General features: G+C 42.8%; 1 protein-coding gene across 2 annotated transcripts in view; it reads right to left on the bottom strand.

Moving 5' to 3' along the window:
* The window catches only part of CNTNAP2 (contactin associated protein 2), a 2,251,282-nt gene that overhangs the window by 283,466 nt on the left and 1,941,907 nt on the right, over positions 1–25,909 (bottom strand). For both annotated transcript variants that reach the window (XM_026456367.1, XM_026456368.1), the window contains one exon: positions 8,479–8,649. In XM_026456367.1, coding sequence (XP_026312152.1) covers positions 8,479–8,649 — 171 coding nt within the window. The remainder of the gene's footprint in view (positions 1–8,478; positions 8,650–25,909) is intronic.

The following is a 25,909-nucleotide window of genomic DNA, read 5'->3' as shown; positions in this document are numbered from 1 at the left end:
CCTCCCACAGTGCTGGGATTACAGGCATGCGCCACTGTGCCCAATCTAAAATCTCTTTTAAATTGTTAAACAAAAATAAAGACTCTATGGTCACTATTTGTTATATTATTAAACACCTTCAAACACTTCCTTCCTCTGACTGCAGTCCACCCTAAGGGGACCCTAACTTACAATCCTTAGAATTGTAACCCCTTTTCCGAGTGGCCCATGTCTTAGGGCCAGGCGAACAGTTGGCCTATCCTTCCCTTCTCCGTGCTTCTTCCACTCTTATGGCTTCAAAGTCTTCAAACGGCAACGCGTCCACCTATGATTCATCCTCTCCCCGTTCATATTGTGGTCACTGTTTGAAACCCGGGACAGTACAATTTGGGTCATGGATTCCCTGTCCATTTCACCTCTGGTTTTCACCAGTGATGACCTCAACAGTGACATAGGTGACCACTCAACAACACTCTGGCCTCACAGTGCCCGGATTTTCTCTGCAGCCTTTTGATACAACCTACAAAATTCCATTTCAGTTTTCATTCTTCTTATCACCCAAATTGCTTTCCTGTGAAATCTTGAATTCAAACATTTCACCAACTGTGACCTGTCCTTCTGCCTTTTCACATATTATTCCTTATCTATATTTGGATCACCAGCACCTCAGTCATGGTGATCTCCTTCTCCACCTAGATTTTCCGGGGCTCTCCATTCAGACTAGCACCTCATTCATTCATTTCATTCATTCATCAAATGCTTATTCAGTTCCTACCACGTGCCAGGCATTAGGGTGGCCCTGGAGATATAATGGTAAGTAATGTTCCATCATCCTCGCAGCATGGGTGTATGATGGAGCCACATCGTTTTGAGGTGTTCATGCCATCTATGACACTGCTTTTTTCCTTTGGCATTCTGAGCCCGAAACTTCCTTTTCCATTTATTTTGTGGCTCTGTTAAAATGTTAGCATCTTCAAGAAAACTTTTCTCCTTCAATCAGAAGTAAATGTTGCCTCATCTAAGTAACCACAGCATATTGCTTGCACCTCTAATATTATCCTATCCAAAATATTGTTTTATAGGCCGGCTGTGGGTGGTGGCTTATACCTGTAAACCCAGTACTTTGGGAGGTGGAGGCAGGCAGATCACTTGAAGTCAGGAATTCGAGACCAGCCTGGCCAACATGGTGAAACTCTGTCTCTACTAAAAATACAAAAAATCAGCCGGGTGTAGTGGCACGCACCTATGATACCAGCTACTTGGGAAGCAGAGGCAGAAGAATTGCTTGAACCTGGGAGGCAGAGGTTGTAGTGAGCCAAGATTGTGCCACTGCACTCTAGCCTAGCTGGCAGAGTGAGTGAGAATCTGTCAAAAAAAAAAAAAAAACAAAAAATGAAAAAAAAAACCATATATATATATATATATGGTTTTATAATAACAGAGATTACTAGTCTCAAATAAAGAAAATGTGGTACATATACATCATGGAATACTACACAGCCATAAATAAGAATGAGTTAATGTCCTTTGCAGCAACATAGATGAAGCTGGGGAACATAATCCTAAGTGAACTAACACAGGAACAGAAAACCAAATATTGCATATTCTCACCTGTAAGTGGAAGCTAAACACTGAGTATGCATGGATACGTGTACTGAGGGTGGAGGGCAGGAGGAGGGAGAGGATGGAAAAACTACCTACCTATCAGGTACTATGCTTATTACTTGGGTGACAAAATAATCTGTACATCAAACCTCTGTGACATGCAATTTGCCTATGTAACAAACCTGCACATTTACCCCTGAACCTGAGAGACAGAGAGAGAACCAGTCTCTCCCACTAGATGGTGTGTGCCTCTGGGATGAGGCCATGTCTTCTTCTTATGTTCATTTTCGGTACACACAGAGCAGGTACTCAATAAATACTAGTTGAATGTTTAGATGACCATATATTTAGAAACAGATCTGAGTCTTGCCCCCAAATCTTCACTGCCTGTGTCATACTTCACACTCTAACAATACAAAACGCTTGCAGTTTCCCGAACGACCATCACGCTCCGTATTCCTGTGTTTTCGTTCGCATTGCCTCTTCCTCCTAGAATTCTTTCTCCCATTCCTTCCTCTAACTCTTTGGCCTGCTCTTTATGACCCAGCTGAAGCATTCCCTCATCTTCCCCTTCATTCCCAGGATAGGTCATATACCTCTCCGCTGAATGTTCATAATACTTGGTGCCTATCATTGTAATTTACTTATCTTCATGATCAAAAGCACCATATCTGGAGTTGGCAGTGCCAACTATATGCTCCCATTTCCTTAGCTGTAAAATGTGTATAAAACTTGCTGTGTAACATAAAAAAGCTAATACCTACAAAAGCTTCAGAACAGGGCCTGGCACTTGGAAAGCTCTCAGTGAAATAATTTATCCACACTGTCACTAACGTGCTTGTCTCCTTCGTTAGGAGGTGGGTGCTGGGTTCTCCTGTTTCCACCTCAGGGGTTCCAGTGCCTCCCAGCACCAGCAGTAGGGCAGGTGGTCAGTAGGTGGTGGCCTGAGGTTGGGACCCTGGTTATGACGGCCCTCTCAGTCAGAAAAAGGATCTAGAGCAGTCAAGCTAATCCTTTAGGGGTAACTGAAAAAGTATATGGACAGATCCATGGTTGTTAGTGATCAAGAAAAGTTTAGAGTCTGGGTTTTCTGATATCTGCTCCAGAAATTTTTTAGCAATATCTCTTTGCCATCTCAAAAATACTAACTAACAAACAAACAAACACACAGCAACAACAACAACAACAACAAATTCTGATTTGGAAAGGCATTTCCTAGTGGGTGGTTTATGCTGTCCTCTTACTTCCACCCCTTCCCCTCACCGCTGTGAGGTGCTGCGATGCTGGGTCTACCTCGCGCCCACAGCCATGGGGACCTTGCCCCTTCAGCCAGTCGCTTTATCTCCCGTATCTCCAATCCCCCTTCTCTACCATATTTTTGCCCTTTATCTATATGAATGCTCAAGTCTCTACCATCCTCAAACAAGAATAAACAAAACTACCCTGCCTTGATCTCCAAATCCACTTCCACTCACACTAGTGATACCTGACTTTTTGACAGTGACCTCTACATGTTAAATTTGATGGTCAATTTATGTCCTTCTTTTAGTGCCCTCTCAGCAATATCTAACACTCTTTTTTTCTTCTTGAAATGTTTTTTTTATTTGGCTTCTGGGTACCACTGTCTTCCTACTTCTCTGTTAGTTTTCTACAAACTAGTTTTCTTCCTTCTACTCCTTGAATGTAGTTTTCTTTCTCTTTCTTTTCTCATTGTCTCTTTCTTGCTTGCTTGCTTTTTCTCTTTCTTTCTCTCTTTCTCTCTCTCTTTCTTTCTTTCCCTTCTTTCCTTCCTTCCTTCTTTCCTTCCTTCCTTCCTTCCTTCCTTCCTTCCTTCCTTTTTCTCTCTCTTTCTCTCTCTCTTTCTTTCCCCTCCCTCCGTCCCTTCCTTCCTCCCTCCTTCCCTTCCATGGGGTCTTGCTCTGTCACTCAGGTTAGGAGGTACAGCTGTGTGATCATAGCTCACTACTGCCTAAAATTCTTGGGCTCAAGGGATCCTCCTGCCTCAACCTCTGGGCAGGAGGCCAAGGGACTACAGGTGCAGGCAACCATGCCTGGCTAATGTTTTATTTTTATTTTTGTAGAGATAGCATTTCACCATGTTGCCCAGGCTGGTCTTAAACTTTTGGGCTCAAGTGATCCTCCCCCTTCACCCTCCCAAAGTGCTGGGATGACAGGTGTGAGCCACTGTGCCCAGCTGGTTGTCTTTCTTGCACATCTTGCTTCCTCTCTCTACACATTTGTTTTGGGCAATCTCATCCATGCTGAGGGTACTGAATGCTTATTTCCTGATGCTCTAAGTGATGATGACTCCTAAACTGAGTTTCTGAGACCTCTCTGTTGGGTTCTCGACTTGTCCATTCAGCATCCTCTAGATGTGGCCACTTGATTAGATCCTCCTACAGCCTGCAGAGACTTAGTCTCAAAATATCCAGAATGCAGTTTGTATTTTTCTCTTGAATGTCAAACTCATTCATGAAAGGTGCCCCACTCACACAACATCAAAACCAGAAACATCGGTTTCATTCTAGGATCTTCCTGTCCACTTAACCCTCACCAGTATTTGTTGAATGTCTGTGGAATCTATCTCTTAAGGATCTTTCTTTTTTCTCTTCCTTTCTTCCTTTCTTCCTTTCTTCCTTTCTTCCTTTCTTTCTTTCTTTCTTTCTTTCTTTCTTTCTTTCTTTCTTTCTTTCTTTCTTTCTTTCTTTCTTTCGACGTGGTCTCGCTCTGTCGCCCAGGCTGGAGTGCAGTGGTGCCATCTCAGTTCACTGAAGGATCTTCCATATCTACAATGCTTCATTGCTGTCTTCCTCTCTTTCTATGCATTCTGCCTCTATCTTAACAGAGGCTCCCATAGCCACTTGTCTGGCTTCCAACCTTTTCTCTGGTGAATGCAAACCTGATCAAGTTATGCTCTGGCTCTCCGTAACCTTCAGGGTCAAGTCGAGCAAGCTGTTTCCCCAGGCAGACTACATTGTGTGCTCATCTCTGCCCTCCTTGCAATTGCTGGCCCCCCCCTCTCCACTGCACCTGTCCCGTCTTGGGTCCTTCGGTTCAGTCCCCGACACCTTTGTTCATTTGGTGTTATCCTGAAACTTCCTTTTTTTCCCTGGTTCCTGTTCTTCCCCACCTTCTTCACCTGACTGACTTCTACTTATCCGTCAAAATTTAATTAAAGCATTCCATCCCTGGGAGGTGCTCCTTGTCAGGCCAGTCAGGTTTAAATATTCCCCTCGGTGCTCCCAGTCACTTTCTCGATGTCTGTTCTGCGAGGCAGTGTGCTTTAAGGTTAACAGCAAGGACTTTGGGACAGACACAAAATGTTTGGGGTCAAACCCCAGCTCTGCCACTTCCTCACTGTATGATCCTGTCCAGGCAACTTACTCATGCTGTGCCTCAGTCTCCTCGTTTGTAAAACGGAGATGTGAATGGTAGTATGCACTTCACAGGGTGGTTAGGAGTGTGAGATGATTCACGTAAAATGCCTGGAACGAGGTCTGACAGTTTGAATGAAGCTGAGCTATTTTTGTTATTATCACAACTCCTGAGTTACTTGCCTGCTTTCTAAAACAAACAGAAAGATCTTTGAGGGAAATAAATCATACTCGATTTGACTAAATTCCCTCAGCACTAGCACTGTACCTGGGACATAGTAGATACTCAGTAAACACTCATTGAATGAACCAATAAATACTAATAGTAAATACATGAAGTATAGGGTTAAAATGTTACCATTAAAGCATGCTAATGAGTGAGATTGCCCTAATTTTATCTCTGTGCTTTTCTACTTGTGCATAAGATGCTGATGGTATCTCATTAACTTATTGTACACCGACTCACTGTTTTCTGAGTCAAGAATCTTCCACTCTTGACAGAAGGGCACAATGTAATTAATTAACAGAACTGTTATTCTGGAAAACAATATGTAGTCATGAACTGTGACAAAATTCCTTTGAGACACGCTCAGAGAAACAAAATGTGAATTCCTATCAGAAAGGGATCAGAAGGCCTAACAAGGAAAAGGGAAAACGCAGAGACAGTTCTGAAGAGTTTAACTTCCGAATCAACGTTTCCTGAGGCCCCTCTGGTAGCCCGCCACTGCTGTGAAAACAATTCGGTTTGCAGAGTGATTCCTCAGCACAGGGAAGTGGGCCTGAGAGAATTCTCTACCCAATGTCTCAGGAATCCTGACGGCGAAGTGTCTGACTGAAAAAGTGTGATCGGTGGCCAGGCGTAGTGGCTCACACCTGTAATCCCAGCACTTTGCAGGGCCAACGTGGGTGGATCACGAGGTCAGGAGTTCAAGATCCTCCTGGCCAAGATGGTAAAACCCCGTCTCTACTAAAAATGTAAAAGTTAGCCTGGCACAGTGGCAAGCACCTGTAATCCCAGCTACTTGGGAGGCTGAGGCAGGAGAATTGCTTGAACCCGGGGGGTGGAGGTTGCAGTGAGCCAAGATTACCCCATTGCACTCTAGCCTGGGTGAGAGTGAGATTCCATCTCAAAAAACAAAAAAGAAAAAGAAAAGAAAAAGAAAAAGTGTGATCGGTGAGACAGCAACAAGCCTCCAACATGGCCATTTTTTTTTCTGCATGTTCTTCATGAAAGTGCCACTTGTTGTTTACTTTGTAGTTTTTCTTAAACACAGAAGTCTGCCTTCCTTTCCATGAGGCTCCTTTGAACCCTGATGGAGATGATACATAATGATGGCATCTAATAGGTGCCATTTGGGGATCAGGAAAAGGTCTTTCCACCCTCGCTGGTTATTAGTAGATTCAGGGGCTCTGAGGAAAGATCGGAGGCTCGAATCTGTGCCTCGAACCTTTCACATGTTTTGTCCCAGAGTAAAGGATACGGTGAAAGGAAGGTAAACAACAAAAGGAGGCTGTAATTCAACCTGGGCCAAATGGTTTTAATACTGTGGAAAGACCTGGAAAACTCTGAAGACAGCTCTAAAGATTTTTCATCATTAGAAATTAGTGGCCTGGTGCAGTGGCTCATACCTGTAATCCCAGCACTGTGGGAGGTCAAAGCAGGCACACTGCCTGAGCCCAGGGGTTTGAGACCAGCCTGGCTGACATGGCAAGACCCCGCAATGACAAAAAGCACAAAAATTAGCCAAGTGCAGTGCCACACACCTGTAGTCCCAGCTACTTGGGAGGCTGAGGTGGGAGGATCACCTGAGCCTGTGAATTCGAGACTGCAGTGAACCATGATTGTGCCACTGCACTCCAGCCTTACTCTTACTGACAGTAAGACCTTGTCTCAAAAAAAAAAAAAAAAAAGAGAGAAAAGAAGAAGAAATTAGAAGGCCAAGTGGAAACACCTGCTGTCCCTCTAGCTGGTTTGTGTTCCTTCCCACCCAGGCATGGCTTTAGAAAACATGAGGACATAAAATAAAGACGGGGGAATCCAAGTACTTTTATAGAAACTTATAGAACCACTCAAATATAGAACTGGTAATTTTCTTTTGTGGCCATAAAATCTTTCTAAAATTTGATCCGACTTATGTAGAGGTCAGAAAATAGTTTGATTCAGTTAGTTAATTTTAACTGAGGGAAGCGAGAATTCCCTTTCAATTATTCTTATCCATAATTCAGTAAAAGGGGGGATTTTAGTTAATTAATTAATTTTAATTCTAGGACCAGGATAGCCTCAGTCTCCCTTTCTCAGACCTGGCTCAGATCAGATCCGCCATGAGCATCCTTGGAAGATAATAATTACAATAACTACTAGACACTGAAATAAATGCTTTATGAATATCTACATTATATTCTCACAACCCCACAAATTAGCATTTCTTTTTTTATAAATCAGAAAATTAGGATTCAAAGAGATTAAGCAATTTACCTGACGGAGTGGAATTGAACCTGAGAGTGCTACTGTGAATCCAACAGCATTTCAGCAGAAATGGGAAATGGATTTGGGATTTATCTTAGAAAAGACCCAGGACCATAAGCAGTCAGTTCAAGGGGACAGACTTGGGGAAGGGAGACTTTTTGATATGCTGAGCGTAAGGCTGAGGTTTTGCAAAGGGACAGGGGACATAGCCTGGCCTCGTCCTTGTGGTTGATCTATGGTCTCCCTGACTCTCACAGCCAATGGAGTTCAACATTTGCAAATAATCAACTAGCCTAGAAGTCAGGGGACTGTAACTTCCAAAAGCTGAATTGGGGCCCTGATGATTAAAGGGTCCAGGTAGGGCAAGCATTGTACTTAGGTCTTGTGCAGCGAACCCCCACCTTCCACCCATGGAGCTCCCCAAGCCTGAATGCCCCTTATGGTGTTTGCTCCAAGGCTGGTGAGCTGAGCTAAGCAGCATCCTCTCTAGCTCTGCCTCTTTTTCTCTGTATCTTTGGCTAAGTACATGACATCCAGAACTCACTTGTAGAGGGTGTGCAGGTGTGGGTCCTCTTTAGGAAACCGGCAGACTCTGTGTCATGGAATCACCCGGTCCTGTGGTCTCTGCAGCCTCCTGAACTCATGTGGATGTCACTAGTTATCATTCCTGTCTTCCTTGACACGATTTCCCTCACTCACTGCTCCTCAGGTCAATGCACACACCCCTTGTCTACTTTTGACCCCGTCTCTTTGGAAAAGAGCCACACAAAACATGAAGCTGTAAATAAACGTTCCTCTCCCACATTCTGAGGGCAGTGTGTTCTCTCTCATCTTCTTGAATAACTGCTTGAGAATCTGGATGCGCCTGCTTCCCTGAGAGCATCCCAAGGACAGGGACTGAGGTTGGGGCCCACACTCAGGCTTGTGTGTCCCCCTCTAGTCCTGCTGCTGGAACAAAGGAAACTTTTCTCATTTGAATCAAAATCTGGGCCCGGACCACCCTGAGGTGACGAAAGTGGCTCGCCATGAGTTGACAAGGAACTTAATACTCACACTTGAGCTCCAGCTTGATGAAATCTTCCTTTCCCATGTTTTCAAGAAACACTCCCCAGGGGGTTAACGTTTTGAAGTAGAAAGAAATGTCAGCGCTAGTTTCCCCTTGGAAGGTCGAGAAGTGCAGGTAGGAGGATGGGTTTGGGAAAGAGGCGGCATTCCAATAATTCCCTGTGGGAAGAAAACAAAAAAATCAGGTGAACTCACACCCTGATCAGCCTAGTCATGTAACAGATACCCATTTCTTGAGTTTAATGAGTACCATTAGCAATAGTCGTTATTTTCTCTCATCCTGTTGAACAACATTGGACCAAATCCCCACGAATATATTTTTGACTCTCCAAAAGTTATATGTGTGTCTATATAATATTCATTTATGTGGCCGGGCGCGGTGGCTCAAGCCTGTAATCCCAGCACTTTGGGAGGCCGAGACGGGTGGACCACGAGGTCAGGAGATCGAGACCATCCTGGCTAACACGGTGAAACCCCGCCTCTACTAAAAAATACAAAAAACTAGCCGGGCGAGGTGGCGGCGCCTGTAGTCCCAGCTACTCGGGTGGCTGAGGCAGGAGAATGGCGTAAACCCGGGAGGTGGAGCTTGTAGTGAGCTGAGATCCGGCCATTGCACTCCAGCCTGGGCGACAGAGCGAGACTCCGTCTCAAAAAAAAAAAAAAATTCATTTATGTATAAAGATATTTAAAATATTAATATACACAATCTATATAATATTAAATATTAGAATTTCTATAAATTATACAATAAAATATTTTATAATATTTATAAAAACAATATTTTATAATTATATAATAATAAAGATTGATATAGTTGGGGTTCCTACCAAGGATTCCTATGGGACTCTAAGAAGTAAATGCCAATAGATGTAACAATTGGGGGAAGCCCCTGGGGCTACTGTGTGGCTGGGTGGGGGCTGTTTCGAACTCCTGCGTATGTACTGGTAGCTTTGGTCTGGTGCAAACAGCATCTGAGATAGACCTCAGGATGACAAAATAAGAGCAAAGTTTTTGGTATTTTGCTCTTGCTTTTCATCCACCTCTGCCTTGGAAGAGCCAGCGCCCACTCCCGCGTCAACGGCCACCCAGACACCCGGGGCAGGTGCTTCAGGAATACAACCGACAAGCCCGGAAGAGGTGAGGAGCCGGGAACAAGGCAGAAGTGACCAGGCTAGGCTAGGGCAGTTTCCTCACCTCTCCTGCGCCAGACTCCCAGAGGCGAGCTGCCTTCTCTTCCCTTCCTACTTCCTCCTGGGGACTGCAGGTGAGGCTCTGGCCTGTGGGGTTGTTGTATGATATGGGAATGAGGAGTGAGCCCACCAAATGGCTCTCAGCCAGCCTCTATCCTTGAGCTCTTGGAGAAGATGTGATTATACCAGCTGCCTCTCCCCACTCATTGCCTGACAGAGCAGCCAGTGTTTCCAGGAGAAAAGCAGCTCACGGGATGCAATAAAAACACAAAACTGCGTTATTCAGATTCCATTAGGACAGATGGACCAAGAATTTAATATGGGATCAAGAGTTGGCTCTCAACTTCATCTCCAGGGGAGAAATTCCTTTTTAATGTGCACATGTCTGAGTACATTTACTGTCACAGCTAAAGACTAAAATATATGGGCGTGATTTAAAGCAGTTACTAAAGCCTTTAGCTCTAATACTAAACCCCAAATGTACGCTTTATTAAAAACACAGTATTTGCTATATCTTTTCTCCAAAAGGCACAACGAATCAACTAAGTGCATTCCGTTAGTTTCTATTCATACACAAGTGATATTTTCCCTTCCTTTTATGTAAATTATACACATATGCAATATTAAATTGAGCTATTATTTTCAAATAAAAGTTACTTTGTGTTGGTTCTGCCATGCTTAAATCATAGTTTTAAATCATGAAATATTAATATATGGTCTTATTTAGTTAATGCTGTTTGTTTTTGCTTTTAGAAATGTCTAAAATATAGCAACATCTAGATACGTCCCCAGGCATGTTAAAAGATAAATTTCGGCATATTAAAATCTTATCATGTTTATTTAGACATTCAGTGATTCGTGAACTGGGCAGTACCAGAATCCAAGTTGTCTCCTGGGGTGCGGAGTTGGAGACAGAGAAATGTGTTTGTGGACGCAAGACAAAGAAACCATTTGATTGGTTAATGTAGAAAGTCTTTAGTTAGAGGTTACGTGGTAGTTTCTGATTGCTGATAAGCTTAGCTTTGTTTCAGTATTTACAATGAAGAGGGTTTGACTTGCTTCCCTAGGTATCCAGGGCTCTGAAGTTGTCTCAGCCAATGGCATCCCTATTAACTACTGTCACAGGCAATACATAAACAGAAAACTAGTGCAAAATGTTTGTAAATATCTTAATTAGGGTAAAAACTGTTCTTACTGTGTTCCTGTTCTTGGTGCAGTCTTAAGCATTTTTTTTTTTTTTTTTTTTTTTTGAGACAGAGTCTCTCTCTGTCGCCCAGGATGGAGTGCGGTGGTGCAATCTGAGCTCACTGCAACCTCCACCTCCCAGGTTCAAGCGATTCTCCTGTCTCAGCCTCCTGAGTAGCTGGGATTACTGGCATGTACCACCATGGCAGGCTAATTTTTGTATTTTTAGTAGAGATGGGGTTTCACCATATTGGTCAGGCTGGTCTTCAACTCCTGACCTCAGGTGATCCACCTGCCTCAGCCTCCCAAAGTGCTGGGATTACAGGCATGAGCCACCATACCCAGCCACTATTTTTTTTAAACAAACTATAAAATCATAGATTTCAGTAGGAGAAAATAGGCAAATAGGCTACTTTCTTCTTAGGGAGGAGAATATTGTATGATGTAGTGTAGGCTACTGGTTACAGGAACAGAAAGGCGCTTTATAAAGCTCAAGTTGCTATTTATCAAGGGTAAGCCTTCCTTCCCCCTGAACATCTGGCTTACTACGCAGCAAGAGGCGTTCAGGTGCACCTCTGTGAGAAAACCTAAATCAATGCTCTCGCTCACCAGAGTCCTGAAGCTGGGAGGGAATAAAGATGAGGCCCGGAGCCAGAAGGATTCAGCTCATCCTAATTGGATGAGAGCCCTTTAAGGACCCCAGAGCCTGCAGAGATCAAAGTCCCCAGCCAGACTTCAGCCTTAAGCAAAGCAATTCTGTCTCTTTAGGCTGTATCCCCAGGACATGAAAGCAATTAACATTTTAAAATTTCAATCCAATCAAGTACCTTCTTATTTTCTGAGGTGGTGATGTATTAACAGAAGGGCAGTTGTCTAAAATGATTCTAGAAAAAGGAAAGCTAAAAGTAAAACATGTCAGTATTTATTTGAGGCCTAGCACTGGTTATTCAGACAGAAATATCCGCAGAGAGGAGAAAGGTAGCTCCATCAGTTATTCAAGTGTGATGAAATATCTCTATAGACCACAATTCCATTTATTCTAATTCTATGCTCACTAAGCAACTTCAATCTAATTTGATCTCTTGAATAGACTCATTCACAGGGAAGTCATGCCTTGTACAAGTGGTTTTTCCCACTATCCTGGAAACATCTGGATTATCATATGATGCCTTTGGAGTTGTCAATTGTGAGTTATCTCAAATCTCTGGATGAGCTTGTTAAATTCAGATTCTTCAGCAGCAACAGTGAGGACTCCACTCTGGGTTAGACTGATGGTATGAAAGTAGGGGTGCGTGCTCAGGAGGTGCCGAGGGTGATCACTGGGGTCAGGCAGATGGTGTTAGAACTTCTGTTTTTATTTATTTTAAAAGTGCTGTCCTTTCATATCGATTTTAGTTATACTTTGTAATGTACACTATATAAATACAGTGGTACATGGATGGAATTTATAAGTAAACAAGCTCTATGGGATGTGGGCTTAAAGGCTTTCAGTGAGTGGGGTACAAGTAATAAATCATGGATGCTTCTGCTCCAGCCCATGGTAACCATCTCTGAGTCCTGTTCTGAGGAATCTCTTGCCCAATCTCTGGGATTTTTTATTATAACAAGATTATGTGAGTGCTTTTTCCAATGCTTATAGCACTTCTGGATGCAAAGAGCTTCCAGCATTATTATTGTTTGTTGATACTGCTCCCAACTGATCATACACTCCATGAAAGCTGGCATGAAAACATTTCCTCTCTGTAATCTTCGGCCTCAGAATATAGTCAATACTCATAAATAATTATTCAATCAATAGATAAGTGACTCATAGCCCCTCTCATTAATATCCATTTTCACTCCTTTTACAAAGTCCTCATGAGACACAATGTTCTTTATGGTAACCTGGGTATTAAAGATGCTAAATAAATATAAATAAAAGCTAATGCTGCTTTAGCACCTACTGATAACTGGATACTGCTTCCACTAGCACACCGTAATTCTCCTTATCCATGACTTTATTTCTGTAACTCCTTATAGACTTCATTGAACAATGCCATGCATTTGCAAGACTGATGGTATCATAACCTTAAGGTTATTGAAATCACTGCAATTTGTACTTGCTACCAAGGTCAGTGCTATGGAGGGTAAAGTGACAATGGGTGAGAATGCCAAGCTGGGAATAAGAGACTCACTGTATGTCAAACACAGTGCCAAAGAAGGTGGCAGGGACCAGGCCAGCACGGATAAGTGGAGGGGGCAAGGCTGGAAACTGAGAAGGAAGATGTGAAAGTTGTGAAATAGAACAGAAATTAGTGTCTGAGACTGGAAGGGTCAATCAACAGTAACAGAATAATGAGGCAGGTAGAGAGGGACTGGAGACTCAGCCCGGGGCTGGAGTCAAAAGCTTTACAGAATGATCAAGATGACACTGAGGGCTCTGCAAGCTTGGAAGTGAGTCAGTCACATGAGAAGCTTTGTAACTACACGTTAGGCAAAGCCAGGGCTCATCACGTGTGGTAAAAGGAACGAGGGAGGTACCTCTAGCTAGTACAGGAGAAGGGGCTGGGCCTACAAAGCAGGCTTGCTGGTCTCCATCATCATTTTAAACCCCAATTAAGCATCAATAGAAAATGCAATATCATATCTTCACCCAAATTCCATAGCAGCCACTTACTTTAATTTGACCAATGATTATTTGGATTGGATATGATTTAAATCTGTGTTCCCACCCAAATCTCACATCTAATTGTAATCCCCAATGTTGTGGGGCCTGGTGGGAGGTGATTGGATCCTGGGGGCGGTTTCTCATGAATAGTTTAGCACCATTGTCCTTAATGCTGTCTTTGTGATAGTGAGTGAGTGCTTATGAGATGTGGTTGTTTAAAGTGTGTAGCACCTTCCCTTCTCTCTCTTGCTCCTGCTCCATCCATGGGGTATGTGTACATCCCCTTTGCCTTCTGCCATGATTGTAAGTTTCCTGAGGCCTCCCCAGAAGCCCAGCAGATGCCAGCATCATGCTTCCTGTACAGCCTGTGGAGCTGTGAGCCAATTAAACCTCTTTTCTTTACAAATTACCCAGTTTTAGGTATTTTTTTTTTTTTTTACAGCAGTGCAAGAACGAACTAAGATAGTATGGGGTTCAAACTTCAATCTTTCTGAGCTTATTTCTGACGGGCAGCATTTCATTTTAAACCTAATTTTTCTTTCTAACAAAGTATTAAAGTATTACATGTACATAGTTATAAAGGTCTAGTGGTGTTAGGATTAAAGCAAAAAGCAGTTCCCTGCTTCCTGCCCCCTCCCAATTCCTTAGAGACACCTTCTAACACTTGTAACTCTTTCAATTAAATAGCTGTATTAAAAAACAAAACAAAAACAAAAACAAAAAAAACCTTTGGAGCTACTTATTAATTTGTACCTTTTAGACATTCTCTACTGATTTTCCTGAATATAAGATGAGAATTTAGCACTTTTATAAGCCTACTTCCCTAGCCCCTTTCTCTATATTCTCCCCAAACAGCCAAATCACACATTTTTGGTTATATTGAAATTCAAGCTTGGCATGGTGTCTCACACCTGTAATTGCAGTGACTGGGGAGGTTGAAGTGGGAGGATTGCTTGAGGTCAGGAGTTCAAGACCAGCCTGAGCAACACAGTGAGATCCTCTCTCTTAAAAAAAAAAAACAAAAATAGCTGCATATAATGGTGTAGTTCTAGCTACTTGGGAGGCTGAAGCAGGAGAATCCCTTGTGCCCAGGAGTTCGAGGTTGCAGTGAACTGTGGCATTTCAACCTGGACAACAGTAAGACATTATCTCTATAATAATAATAATAAAATAAATTCAGTACAGTACTCATATTTTTGGACTATGTAACATTATTTAAAAGCCAAATAGTAAAATCTAATTGTATTTTCTTTAAATGGTATTTTCTTGCATTTTGTTTGTATGTAATCGTATTTTCTTGTTTTTTTTGTTGCAATTGTATTTTCTTGTATTTTGTTTCTTTAAAATCAATAACTACTTTTTTCATTTGCTTATTTTTCTATGTATCTGCCATGAATTCTCTCCAGATTCTCTAACACAGCAGTAAAACTCTTCTCAAAAATTTTCCAACATTGCACACATCAGGCCATCTGCAGTCACATTTTTGTCCTCTGGAGGCATCTTCTACGGCTCTCTTTCCTCTGTTCCCACCTAGACGGGTTCTTCTCAGGGTTACTGCTCAGCCCTTGTCCTGGGACCTCCCTCTGCCATTAGTGCAGAGACTTCCTTTTGCCACTCTGGTATTACCTCCCCAAGTTTCAGGATCTCATGACATCCGCTTTCTAGGTCTACACCCTCATTTTCCTGAAATACATTCTCAGGTAGCTCCTTGAAAAAAAGAGATACTCAGGGTTAATTTTCTAAACCCATGTTCTTCTGATGAGTCATTATTCTACTTTCACGCTTAATTGAGAAACTCCAGAAAGAAAATTGTCAGGCTGTCAGGGTTGCTACTGAGAAAGCAACTGCTTTCTGTTTACGAAGGCTTATATGCAACCTACATTTTTTTCCTCTGTGGAAACTTTTAGGATCTTTAACTCTTTTAATTAGAACTTCATGATTGCCTTGATATAGATTTTTCTCCCATATCAGGTCTGAGACTTTAATAATTTCTCTGATCCCTTTTCTCAAACACCTATTTATGTTAGATTTTTTTTTTTTTTTTTTTTTTGCTAATTTTGTTCCTAATTTTGATCTTTTTCCTTTGTGTTCTACTTCTTTGGACATTTCCTCAGCTTTATTTTTAATGCTGTCATTGTGTTTTATTTTCAGCTATCGTATTTTAAATTTTCAAGTATTATTTCTTGTTCTCTGATAGTCCTCTTTTTCATAGTACTCCGTTCTAATTTTTTTGGAGGCAGTATGTCAGTATCTTCTCTTGTCTCTCCGAGAATATCAATTATCAAAAGTTTTCTTCTGCTTTCTCTGTTGCCTCTGTTTCTTCCTAGATATCCTACCACCCACCCCTACCCTGGATTGTGAGTTTGGGGTCCCTTCTTTTATGAGATCTCTGACATTACCCTAAATGGTTGGTGACTCTCACCTGTTTATACTGAACAGCCAAGTACTAGACAGCTGACTGCAATCTGGAGTGTGTGTGTCTGGGATGGCAGTGAATTTGATGATTGGGCTTCATTTTGCATGGAGAGTCCCGTGACCCATTGCAGGGACCCCAAGTGTCAGTATCTGTGACTTGTTTTGGTCACTGAATGTTCAACATCTTGAGAGAAGAATCCGCTGCTTTCCTCATGAGGAATATATGTCTGTTGGTCAGTGCTTGGGGAACTGAGAGGAAGAAGGCTAAGGAGAGGGGGTCAACCTTATTATGTCAATTTCCATATCTTTCCTCTGTTTTTATTAAGGAGTTTTATCCTCATGTTTTGGTGCCTGGTGTCTGGAGTGTGAACCCCCACTTCCTGCATGGGTAGAGTAGGAGAGTCACTGGCAGGGTCAGAGTGGGGAGCGGAGGTGTGACTGACCCTCACATAGACCTTCCACCATTCCTCCGGCTCTGAGCCTGGCCCTTGCCTGCCTCCAGTTTCTGGGCCTCTTGGAGCTCCACAGCTTGCTTCCCACCTGCCTGTCAACAGTCTGCACTTACAGATTTTCCTTTACTGCCAGCAATGAAGTAACTGAACTTGTGATGTGCTGAAGTTCTGTTGTGAATGAAGAGAAGGAGGTAACAGACGGAGGTCACAGTCCACCTGTGGGTCCAGCAAGAGCCCCAGAAGCACTGGCGGGGTGGTACTACCAGGAGGAGGTGGTGGGGGTTGGGAAGGATGACAGGAAGTGAGTCCCTGGGCTGCTCTGGGCTGTCACTTGGTGAAGCTTCCCTGCACTGTTTCCGTGTGCAGGCTGAGGAATCTGACCTCCAGGTTCCCATTCTGGCTCTACCATCTCCACCTAGTGGGCGATGTGAGGCAGATCACTTGGCCTTCCTAAATCCTCATGTGTACAATGGAATTGTGGCAGGCCAGGTCTTACCAATGCAGGCCTCCATAACAACTATTTCAGCGCTGACTGAATGGCTAAGTTAAATATTACAAGCCGAAAGAACCAGTGCCCTTATATAAAGGCTAGGATGTAACAAAAGCCCATCCAGGCCTTTCCTGGGCCTTGAAACATGACAAGATAATGAAGGAATTCTTAACAGGACTCGTTTAGATTAAACAAGTTTTAGTGGAGGTCTGAAGAAACTCCCCAGGCCTCCACAGACAAGTTTAATGGGGGTCTGAAGGAACTCCCCCAAACCTCCATGACTTAGCAGGAGACAAGACAACGGTCATTAGCCCAGCATCTGAACCCATTTAGATTAAGTACATTTACTGAGGCTCCAGAGGACGGTCTTCAGAACTCAGATCCTAGTTATAGATGAAAAGAAGTGAGTCATTTATGTCTTTAGATAAATGCACACTTACTCATTGATATATAGCTTAGAAGGTATATAAGCTCTGGAAAACTTTGTAAGTTTGAGTTGATCTGGCAATAATTTCCAGGTCTTCTCCCTGTATCCAGTTACAGAAATAAAAACTCATGCCTGTAATTCCAGCACTCTGGGAGGCTGAGGCAGGTGGATCACCTGAGGTTGGGAGTTTGAGACCAGCCTGACCAACATGGAGAAACCCCGTCTCTACCAAAAATACAAAATTAGCTGGGCGTGGTGGCGCATGCCTATAATGCCAGCTACTTGGGAGGCTGAGGCAGGAGAATCACTTGAACCTGGGAGGCAGAGGTTGCAGTGAGTTGAGATCGCGCCATTGCACTCCAGCCTGGGTGACAAGAGCGAAACTGCATCTCAGAGAAACAAAACAAAACAAAACAAAAAACCTCTCTTCTTTCCCGGTTCATCTGCATCTTGTTATCGGGCAGTCAGAATAAGCAGCTCGACCCTGTTTGGTCTGGGCACAGAGTAACGGTGGAACCTCTTTTATAGGTGTTTGTATTGCCCTCCCACTCCTAGAAAAGCCGCTCTCCGCCATTGAGCCACGCGGCCTTCTCACAGCCCGGCGGCCTTCTCACAGCCCTGCGGCCCTCTTACAGCCCCAGTCCTGTCGGGATGTCGGGACTGTGGGAAGTCCGTCCGAGAGCCCCACGGGGGGACTCTGCTGGCCTCCTTCCCCGGAGGCCGACAGACTTCTCCCACACACCTTAGGTTACCAAAATAAACGTGCAGTTTTGCTGTTACACTTGCCTACCCGCTGGTTCTTTTGCGCCCGCTCGGCTGGTCTTAGAAAAACAAGACAATAGGGTATGGTGAGAATCTCAGGAGATAACCCATGAAATACACTTAGCAGAGTGCTAGACACAAAACAAAAGTTCAATAAGTGTGATTACTTACTACTACACTGATAGCCTTTGATTTCACTTACAGTCAGCCTGTGCCAGGGCTTGGCCAAGGAGTGGGGAAGGATGGAAGAGGAGCCTCTTTTCATTCAATGTGTGAACAATAAGATGACAAACCCTGAGGCTTTTCTCCTGAGCCTGATTTACCACAGGTACTAATGCTTTTTTAGAAATCATAAATTGACAATGTATAATTGTGTAAATTTATGGGGTACAAAGTGATGTTATGATTTATTAACATGAAATGAAATAATTAAATCAAGGTACTTAACATATCCATCACCTCAAATACTTAACATTTTGGGGGGGGGAAGAACATTTGGAATTCATCCTTAGCAATTGTGAAATATACACACTCTATTACTAACTACATTCACCAAGCTGTGCAATAGAACTTAACCAACCAACCAACCGACGAACCAAGCATCTTCCTCCTAACTGCACTCTTTGACCATCTCCCCATTCCCTGCACCTCCCAGCCTCTGTGCCCACCATCCTCCTCTCTGCTTCTCTGAGTCTGTTTGTTTTAGATTCCACACATGCATGAGAGCTTGCAGTATTTGTCTTCGGTGCCTGGCTTATTTCACGGAGCATTATGTCCTCTCGTTCCATCCACGGGGAGCAGCAAACCCCAGGATTGACAGCTAAGCCTGCAGCAGTCACTTCCTCAGCTGGCTCACTCCTCTGGACCTCTCCCATGTCTGCCCTTTTGTCCTCTTCATCTCTTTCCTTCCTCTGCTCCCTCACTAGCTTCCAAAACTCTGTGCTCCCTATGTCTTCATCTCCACCGATTTATGTTTTTTTTGGTAATTCCATTCAGGACACATGAATCAGAGCTATCATCCTTGAGCACCAGCCCTGTGTTACGTGGTTTTGTAGAGTAGCCATTAAGTAAAAATCTGATGAAAGGAGGAGTGACCTGACAACTAAGAAGGCAGAGTTACCCAAGCAATGGACATAATTGCATTTGAACAAATGTTTACAGGAGGTAACCGCAGAGTAGCAGAGACATGTGATGAGAAGCAGAGGCCCTGGCTGGTGTGCCCACCCCTGCCCTCTCTCCTCCCTCCCCAGAGGGGAGATGGGGAATTAGGAAGGGGGAAGAGACGGTGGCTGAGGAGTCTGCGTTTGGCCCACATGGAGAAGATGGCGTGAGGGCGCTCTGGGCTGCAGTTTGGTGAGGAGTGTGGCTGCTGGGCTGACTCCAGTGGCCAATGGTCTTGTCATTCCCCTCCTAGATTCAGTGATTTCCTCAGCCCACCAAATGGCTCACGCTGGGGCTGCACCTAGAAGCACATCTATAGCTTCTGCTGTAAATGGCAAACACTTTCCAATGTAAATAGCAGCTCTGAAGAGACTAATTACTCTGAAAATCATTAGTGACCCAAATGTTAGAGATTTGCAGATTCTCTGAGTTATGCAAAGGGCCTTCTATTGTTTCCTGTGAGCTGGGGACTGTGGACAACAATCAACCAGATGGCTTCATTTGCATGCAGATTTGAGTCTATTTGTCAAGATTTCCTTACGGGAGGAAGAAAAATTACTTCCTTAATTAAACCTTTTTTGTACATTCAGGTTAGGTAAGAGGAGCTTTGTTCAGCTCTAGGCCTCATTTCATTGGGCAAGTGTAACTTAGAATGAAGGGCTGCAAGTTATTAATAAAATGCTGTCCATAGGTTTGAGTCAGCCACTCTCTCTGCAGCATTTCTTCCCGTCCAGCAAGCCTGCTCCACTGCTGCAGTCCAAAATGATCAGATGACAAGTTCGCGGGAGGAGTCAACAACATAAATATTTCACCCTGTGTCTCTCTGTGATTTGGGTCCTTTGGGCTAGAATGGGGATGGGAGCCCACAGAAAAAAAGAATGTGCTAGTGAAAGCCTGAAGGTCATAACACTTGGGGTGCTTCCTGCACTACAGCCGGGTTCTGGGGCTTCTGATAAAACTGGCTTGTTCCTAATTAGTCATGGAAATTCTTTTAGGTCGATCTCATTATTAGTGCATTGAAATATAAAGGGTACTTATGAGGTAATTTTGGTACATTTAAAATGTTTGAAACAGTTGTGTGTTTCACAAGTTTGGAGGGTGGGAACAAGTCTATGATGTTTTTATGAAGCTCTTCGGGCTGTCCACATTAGGACTCTACCATTTCCCACGTTTCATTTGGGGGGCTACTATTTATGCCTGAGTAATCCTAGGTCTACTGGGGCTCAAAGTTAATAACTAGAAGTGGAGATGTGAATAGCTGGGTGTGTCATGGGAACTTCTGGCCTTCCTGTCCTCACTCAAATTTCTGTCCTGGGTAAGCCCTAAGTGTTGCTATGTGATTGATTCCAGAAAGGAGGGGAAAAGCAAGACTGAATCTTTCACACCCTGGCAAAGAGGGGAAGAAGATTTAGCAAGAAACGAAGTTTTGATTTAGTAAAAATAAGACTACGTAGTGTTTTTTGCATCTAGAGGTTGTAAAACAAATTGATATCTGCTTCCTGTAGGTTAAGGAGTAGACTATCAGGCTGGGTGTAGTAGCTCATGTCTATAATCCCAGCACTTTCAGAGGCGAAAGCTGGTGGACTGCTTGAGCCCAGGAGTTTGAGACCAGCCTGGGCGACATAGTGAGACCTCATCTCTATTTAGTAGAAAAAAAAAAAGTATATATATACATATATATTTATCAAAGAGTGTGGTACACTGAAGTGCCATGGGGGTGGGGGTGACTCTGAGAAATGAAACTTCAAAATGTTCCTGTGTCCCAGGGATGAATATTTCTGCTTTTCCTTCTTTTCCTGAGTAATTTTCACCCATTTCATGAATTCGAGTACTAATCATATGTTAACGATTCCCAAATTTATGCATAAGTTAGATCTTCAATATAAATCATCAAGGTAAAGCTGTCCAGTAAGAAATGCCTATTTTAGCCTTAAACGCATAGTAGAGATCTAACTCTAAATATCTGAAAGCAAACATTCTTCTTCCAAATTAACTATATCAGCAATATTCTCCATCTCAGAAGGTAGAGCTTTTCCCTGTCTACCATTCAAGGCAAGAACCTGGGAGCTCGCTCTTAGTATCCAGTCAATCCCAAGGCCTGATAGTCACACCTTCGAAATAGTCTGTGCTATGTCTCCTCCTCTCTATTCCTTCTGCTGCCTTGGCTCTGCATTGTCTCTTGCCTGGATGTGGCAGCAGCCTCCTAACTTGGTTCTGTTTCTTGTGCTGTTCATCTCAAATTCATCCTTGATAAAGTCAACAGAGAAATCCATCTAAAACGCAAAACAAGGCTGGGCACGGTGGCTCATGCCTGTAATCTCAGCACTTTGGGAGGCCAAGGTGGGTGGATCACCTGAGGTCAGGAGTTCAAGACCAGCCTGGCCAACATGGTGAAACCCCATCTCTACTAAAAATACAAAAATTAGCTGAGTGTGGTGGCAGGTGCCTGTAGTCCCAGCTACTCGGGAGACCGAGGCAGGAGAATCACTTGAACGTGGGAGGCGGAGGTTGTGGTGAGCCAAGATTGCGCCATTGCACTCCAGCCTGGGTGACAGAGCAAGACTCCATCTCAAAAAAAAAAAAAAAAAAGCAAAACTGACATTTCACTCTCATGCATCATATCCCAACGATTCTAAATATCTTGCAGAATATATAGTATTGCAAGCTTTGTGACATGGCGTAGTAAGCATAGGCCTGCTTCCCCAGCATTATCTCTTTCTACTCTTAGCCTCAGAATGTATATTTCAGCAACATGCAGCTACCATTGTTCCCACTATGACACTGGTGTGTGTGGAATCCAGCTTTATTTGCATTGTTTCCTCTTTTTGGATTGTCTTTTTCTACAACGTCCTCCCCTTCACGCTCTCAGTTCATATACCACATTGGACTTGATTTCTACTCATTCTTTAAGACTCAGTTCAGATGCCACCTCCTCCAGAGAGTCTTTCTGATGTATCCCTGGACTAGGCATGGTACTATTTCCCTGCCCTCCTAGGATTTCTTGTATCTATCATTGTGTCTAACTTGTTATTATAATTACTTTCATGTGTTCCTCTCCTCTGCTAGGCTGCGAATTTCAGAGAGCAGAGATTGTGCTTTCTGTATATTTCTAATAGTAATATCTAGCCCGACACACAGGTATTCAATATGTGTTTCCTGAATACATGAAACAATGTGTTTTTTTAATAAATTTGAACCATGGGTAATTCCACTACCAGTTATTATCATAGCTTGACATGACCATCTACAAAGCCTACTTTCGACAGTTTCGGAATTGAAGAGTTATTTAACCTATATGGACAGAAGCTCTTCTAGGTTTGGCATTATTTATTTGGATGTTTGGACACTCTTGGCATTTCCCTTCTCAGATATCTGATGAGCTAGTCATCTTCACGGGGTCCTCAGGTGGTACCCACAATGATGGGTGACAATGGCTCTGAGAACTGCCAGCCCCGTGAATGTCACTTCTGTCCTTATTGTATCTCCTTTTGGTATCTACTTGCTCTTACCTCCATCTCTCTTCATATAATTGGAATTCATGATCTAATAGCATTACGTTTCCATTTTATCGTCTGCCCTGTTGTAATGAAGGATGGTCATAGCTGAGTTGTAAAAGACTGAGCTGCATTTAGCTACACTCCACCACTGTGCAGAGCAGGAGTGCTGTAATGCCAGGCAGCCTTTATGTGTTGATAGACTACAAAACCGCCAGAGCCTCACATCCATAGAAAAACAGGTTTTATATCAAATCCATTAGGTGAGTAAAATGTGGAAAAAAGCCACCCATTTCAGCAGAATGATGGATGTGAAACTGGGAAACTGCTCTATACTCAGGGTAATGGGTTGATATGATCCATACAATTACGTTACACAAATCAAAGTTTCCTTTTTGTGCTCTTTTCATTACAGCAAATAAAAAGATTCACATGTCCTATTAATAGAAGCTGTGATTTTCCTGCTGAAAACAGTAACACAGTCCACATGTCTCAGGGGACAGCAGGATCAGGAGAGCATCAAAATAACCCATAGCGCAAAGAACGTGAGATGAGGAAATGAACGCAGTCTTTTAAGACCTCAGTTTCTTTATTTGTAAATTAGAAAAATAATTCTTTCTTCACAGGGTTGTTGTGATGATTTAAAGCAATAGCATCATACAGAAGCATTGTGAAATACCAAAGAACTATAAAGGCCAAAAAATCTGGCCTATATATTTTAATAATAATAGAAAAATAACAAAGACTTCTTTGTAGGCAGGGGTGAGATAATTGGTTTGGTTTTTACAAAATGTGCTGCAGTTTCCTTAGAATTCATATATCCTCAAGAAGAAGGAAATACTATTGAAAGAAAGCCTGAAAACAAATTCCATTCAACTGCTAAGTGAAAATAATTTCTGACATAAAAATAAATAGCGCATCAAAATGGAAACGAATGCTCCAATTTTAAGGATAAAAAGAACACTTTCAAGATTGAGAAAGATTCTGTTCCGCAACTGGTGGTCTTTGTTGCTGTTTTCGTAGTGTGAAGCGTGGAGCTTAGACACACTGTGCTTTGCTTGTGATCACCCTGGGGTGAGGATTGAAAATGGAATTCACATTGATGACACAGGACATATAAGAGTCTGTGTAAGACGAACAGAAGTTTTACAACTTGGTGTTATGTAATTAAAACAAATATAATGTGAATGAAATGATACCCAATATGTGAATTTAGAATAGTTTTAATTTGAAAGGAATCTGAGAATTTGTATCAGGGAAAGACAGACTGCATGAGTGGTGCCTGGAATAATGAACAGTGTGTTCACCAGAAGATGCTGCTGCATAGATGTTGTGAAAGGAGAACCCCAAAATTCCTAAGCCAAAGGAAAAAGTCAAGCTGGGAACTGCTTGGGGCAAACCTGCTTTCCATTCTATTCCTAAAAACAATAGCTACTAAGATAAAAAAAAAAAAAAAAAGGCTGCATACCTCCCTCACAAGGAATATCTTTGTGGACAAAGGATGGACACAACTCAGAGTCACTCCTCTGCTCACTGAGATAAATGCATAACTGCTTGCCTCCTTTGGAGAGGCTAATCAGAAACTCAAAAGAATGCAACCATTTGTCTCTTAGCTACCTATGACCTGGAAGTCCCCTCCCCATTTCGAGTTGCCCTGCCTTTCTGGACAGAACCAATATACCTCTTACATACATTGATTGATGTCTCCTGTCTCCCTAAAATTTAAAAAACCACACTGTGCCCCGACGACCCTGGGCACGTGTCATCCAGACCTCCTGAGGCTGTGTCATGGGTGCGCAACCTTAACTTTGGCAAAATGAACTTCCTAAATTGACTGAGACCTGTCTCGGATATTTGGGGTTCACAATGGTTATCACAGCACTACAGGCCCCAAAGCTATATGCAAACCGCACTGAGAGTCTGGCTGGGCCACAACATAAAAGATTTTCACTGCATGAAGAGGTACTGCTGCAACCCAAAATGGCGGAACTTCCTTCCACATGTATTGAGCACAATGTGGTACAAAAGTAGGTGCCTGGATAATCAAATATTTAATAAATTATTACAATAACATTTAGTATGGCATGCCAATTTAGGGTTTGACTTACATTTCCCGCTTCAATATTTTAAGTTGTAAAATTGAGGTTTTGCATTCAACCCATCAATCCCATTGCTGGGTATATATCGAAATGAATAGAAATCATTGTATTATAAAGACACCTGCACACAAATGTGCATCACAGGTCTATTCACAATGGCAACAACATGGAATCAACCTAAATGTCCATCAGTAGCAGACTGGATAAAGAAAATGTGGTACATACACACCATGGAATACTATACAGCCATGAAAAAGAATGAGATCACGTCTTTTGAGGGAACGTGGATGGAGCTGGAGGCCATCATACCTAGCGAACTGACACAGAAAATCAAATACCACATGTTCTCACTTATAAATGGGAGTTAAATGATGAGAACACAGGGACACAAAGAAGGAAACAACAGACCCAGGGGCCTACTTGAGGGTGGAGGTTGGGAGGAGGGAGAGGAGCAGAAAAAATAACTATTAGGTATTAGGCTTAGTACCTGGGTGACAAAATAATCTGTACAACAACCCCCTGTGACATGAGTTTAACTATATGAAAACCTGCAGGTCTACCCCTGAACCTAAAATAAAAGTTAGAAAAAACAGAAGTTTTGGTCTTCTTTTCTTGCCTTAGACGTCATTGATAGCAATGGGGAAGACTCCATGTTCAGAATCTGGCTGTTTGAGAATCTTCATATTTTTAAAAGTGAATTTAAATAATGATGAAAAGCAAATATTATAGCTTCCCCTGCCATAGCATAGTGCTGTAGGTTATGCTTAATCTGAAACTGTGTAGATGGTGGCATACTCTGGGTTTTGAAAGCAATTCTCTCCAACAGTCTGGCAGCCACCCAGAGCACAGCAGCTTTGAAACATGTTGCATTCTGACCTTTTCCTGGTCTAGGGGCTCCGGAGGAAGAACAAGGGCTCTAAAATTCAGATTGGAAGGTGCACAAACAAAGCACTGAATGGATTCCGAGGGAACCAATCTCACATTTCACTTCTGCAAAACTTTATGGGAAGTTTATGGGGATTTATTGTTTCAAGAACAGAAGGACATTTACCTACAGATGCAGGGGAATAAATTTCAAGTGCATTTAGTATTGGAGA

Source organism: Piliocolobus tephrosceles, chromosome 8 (genome assembly GCF_002776525.5).
Source record: "Piliocolobus tephrosceles isolate RC106 chromosome 8, ASM277652v3, whole genome shotgun sequence".
NCBI lineage: Eukaryota > Metazoa > Chordata > Mammalia > Primates > Cercopithecidae > Piliocolobus > Piliocolobus tephrosceles.
Note: the sequence above shows the minus strand (reverse complement) of the source record. Positions and strands in the feature narration are given on the sequence as shown.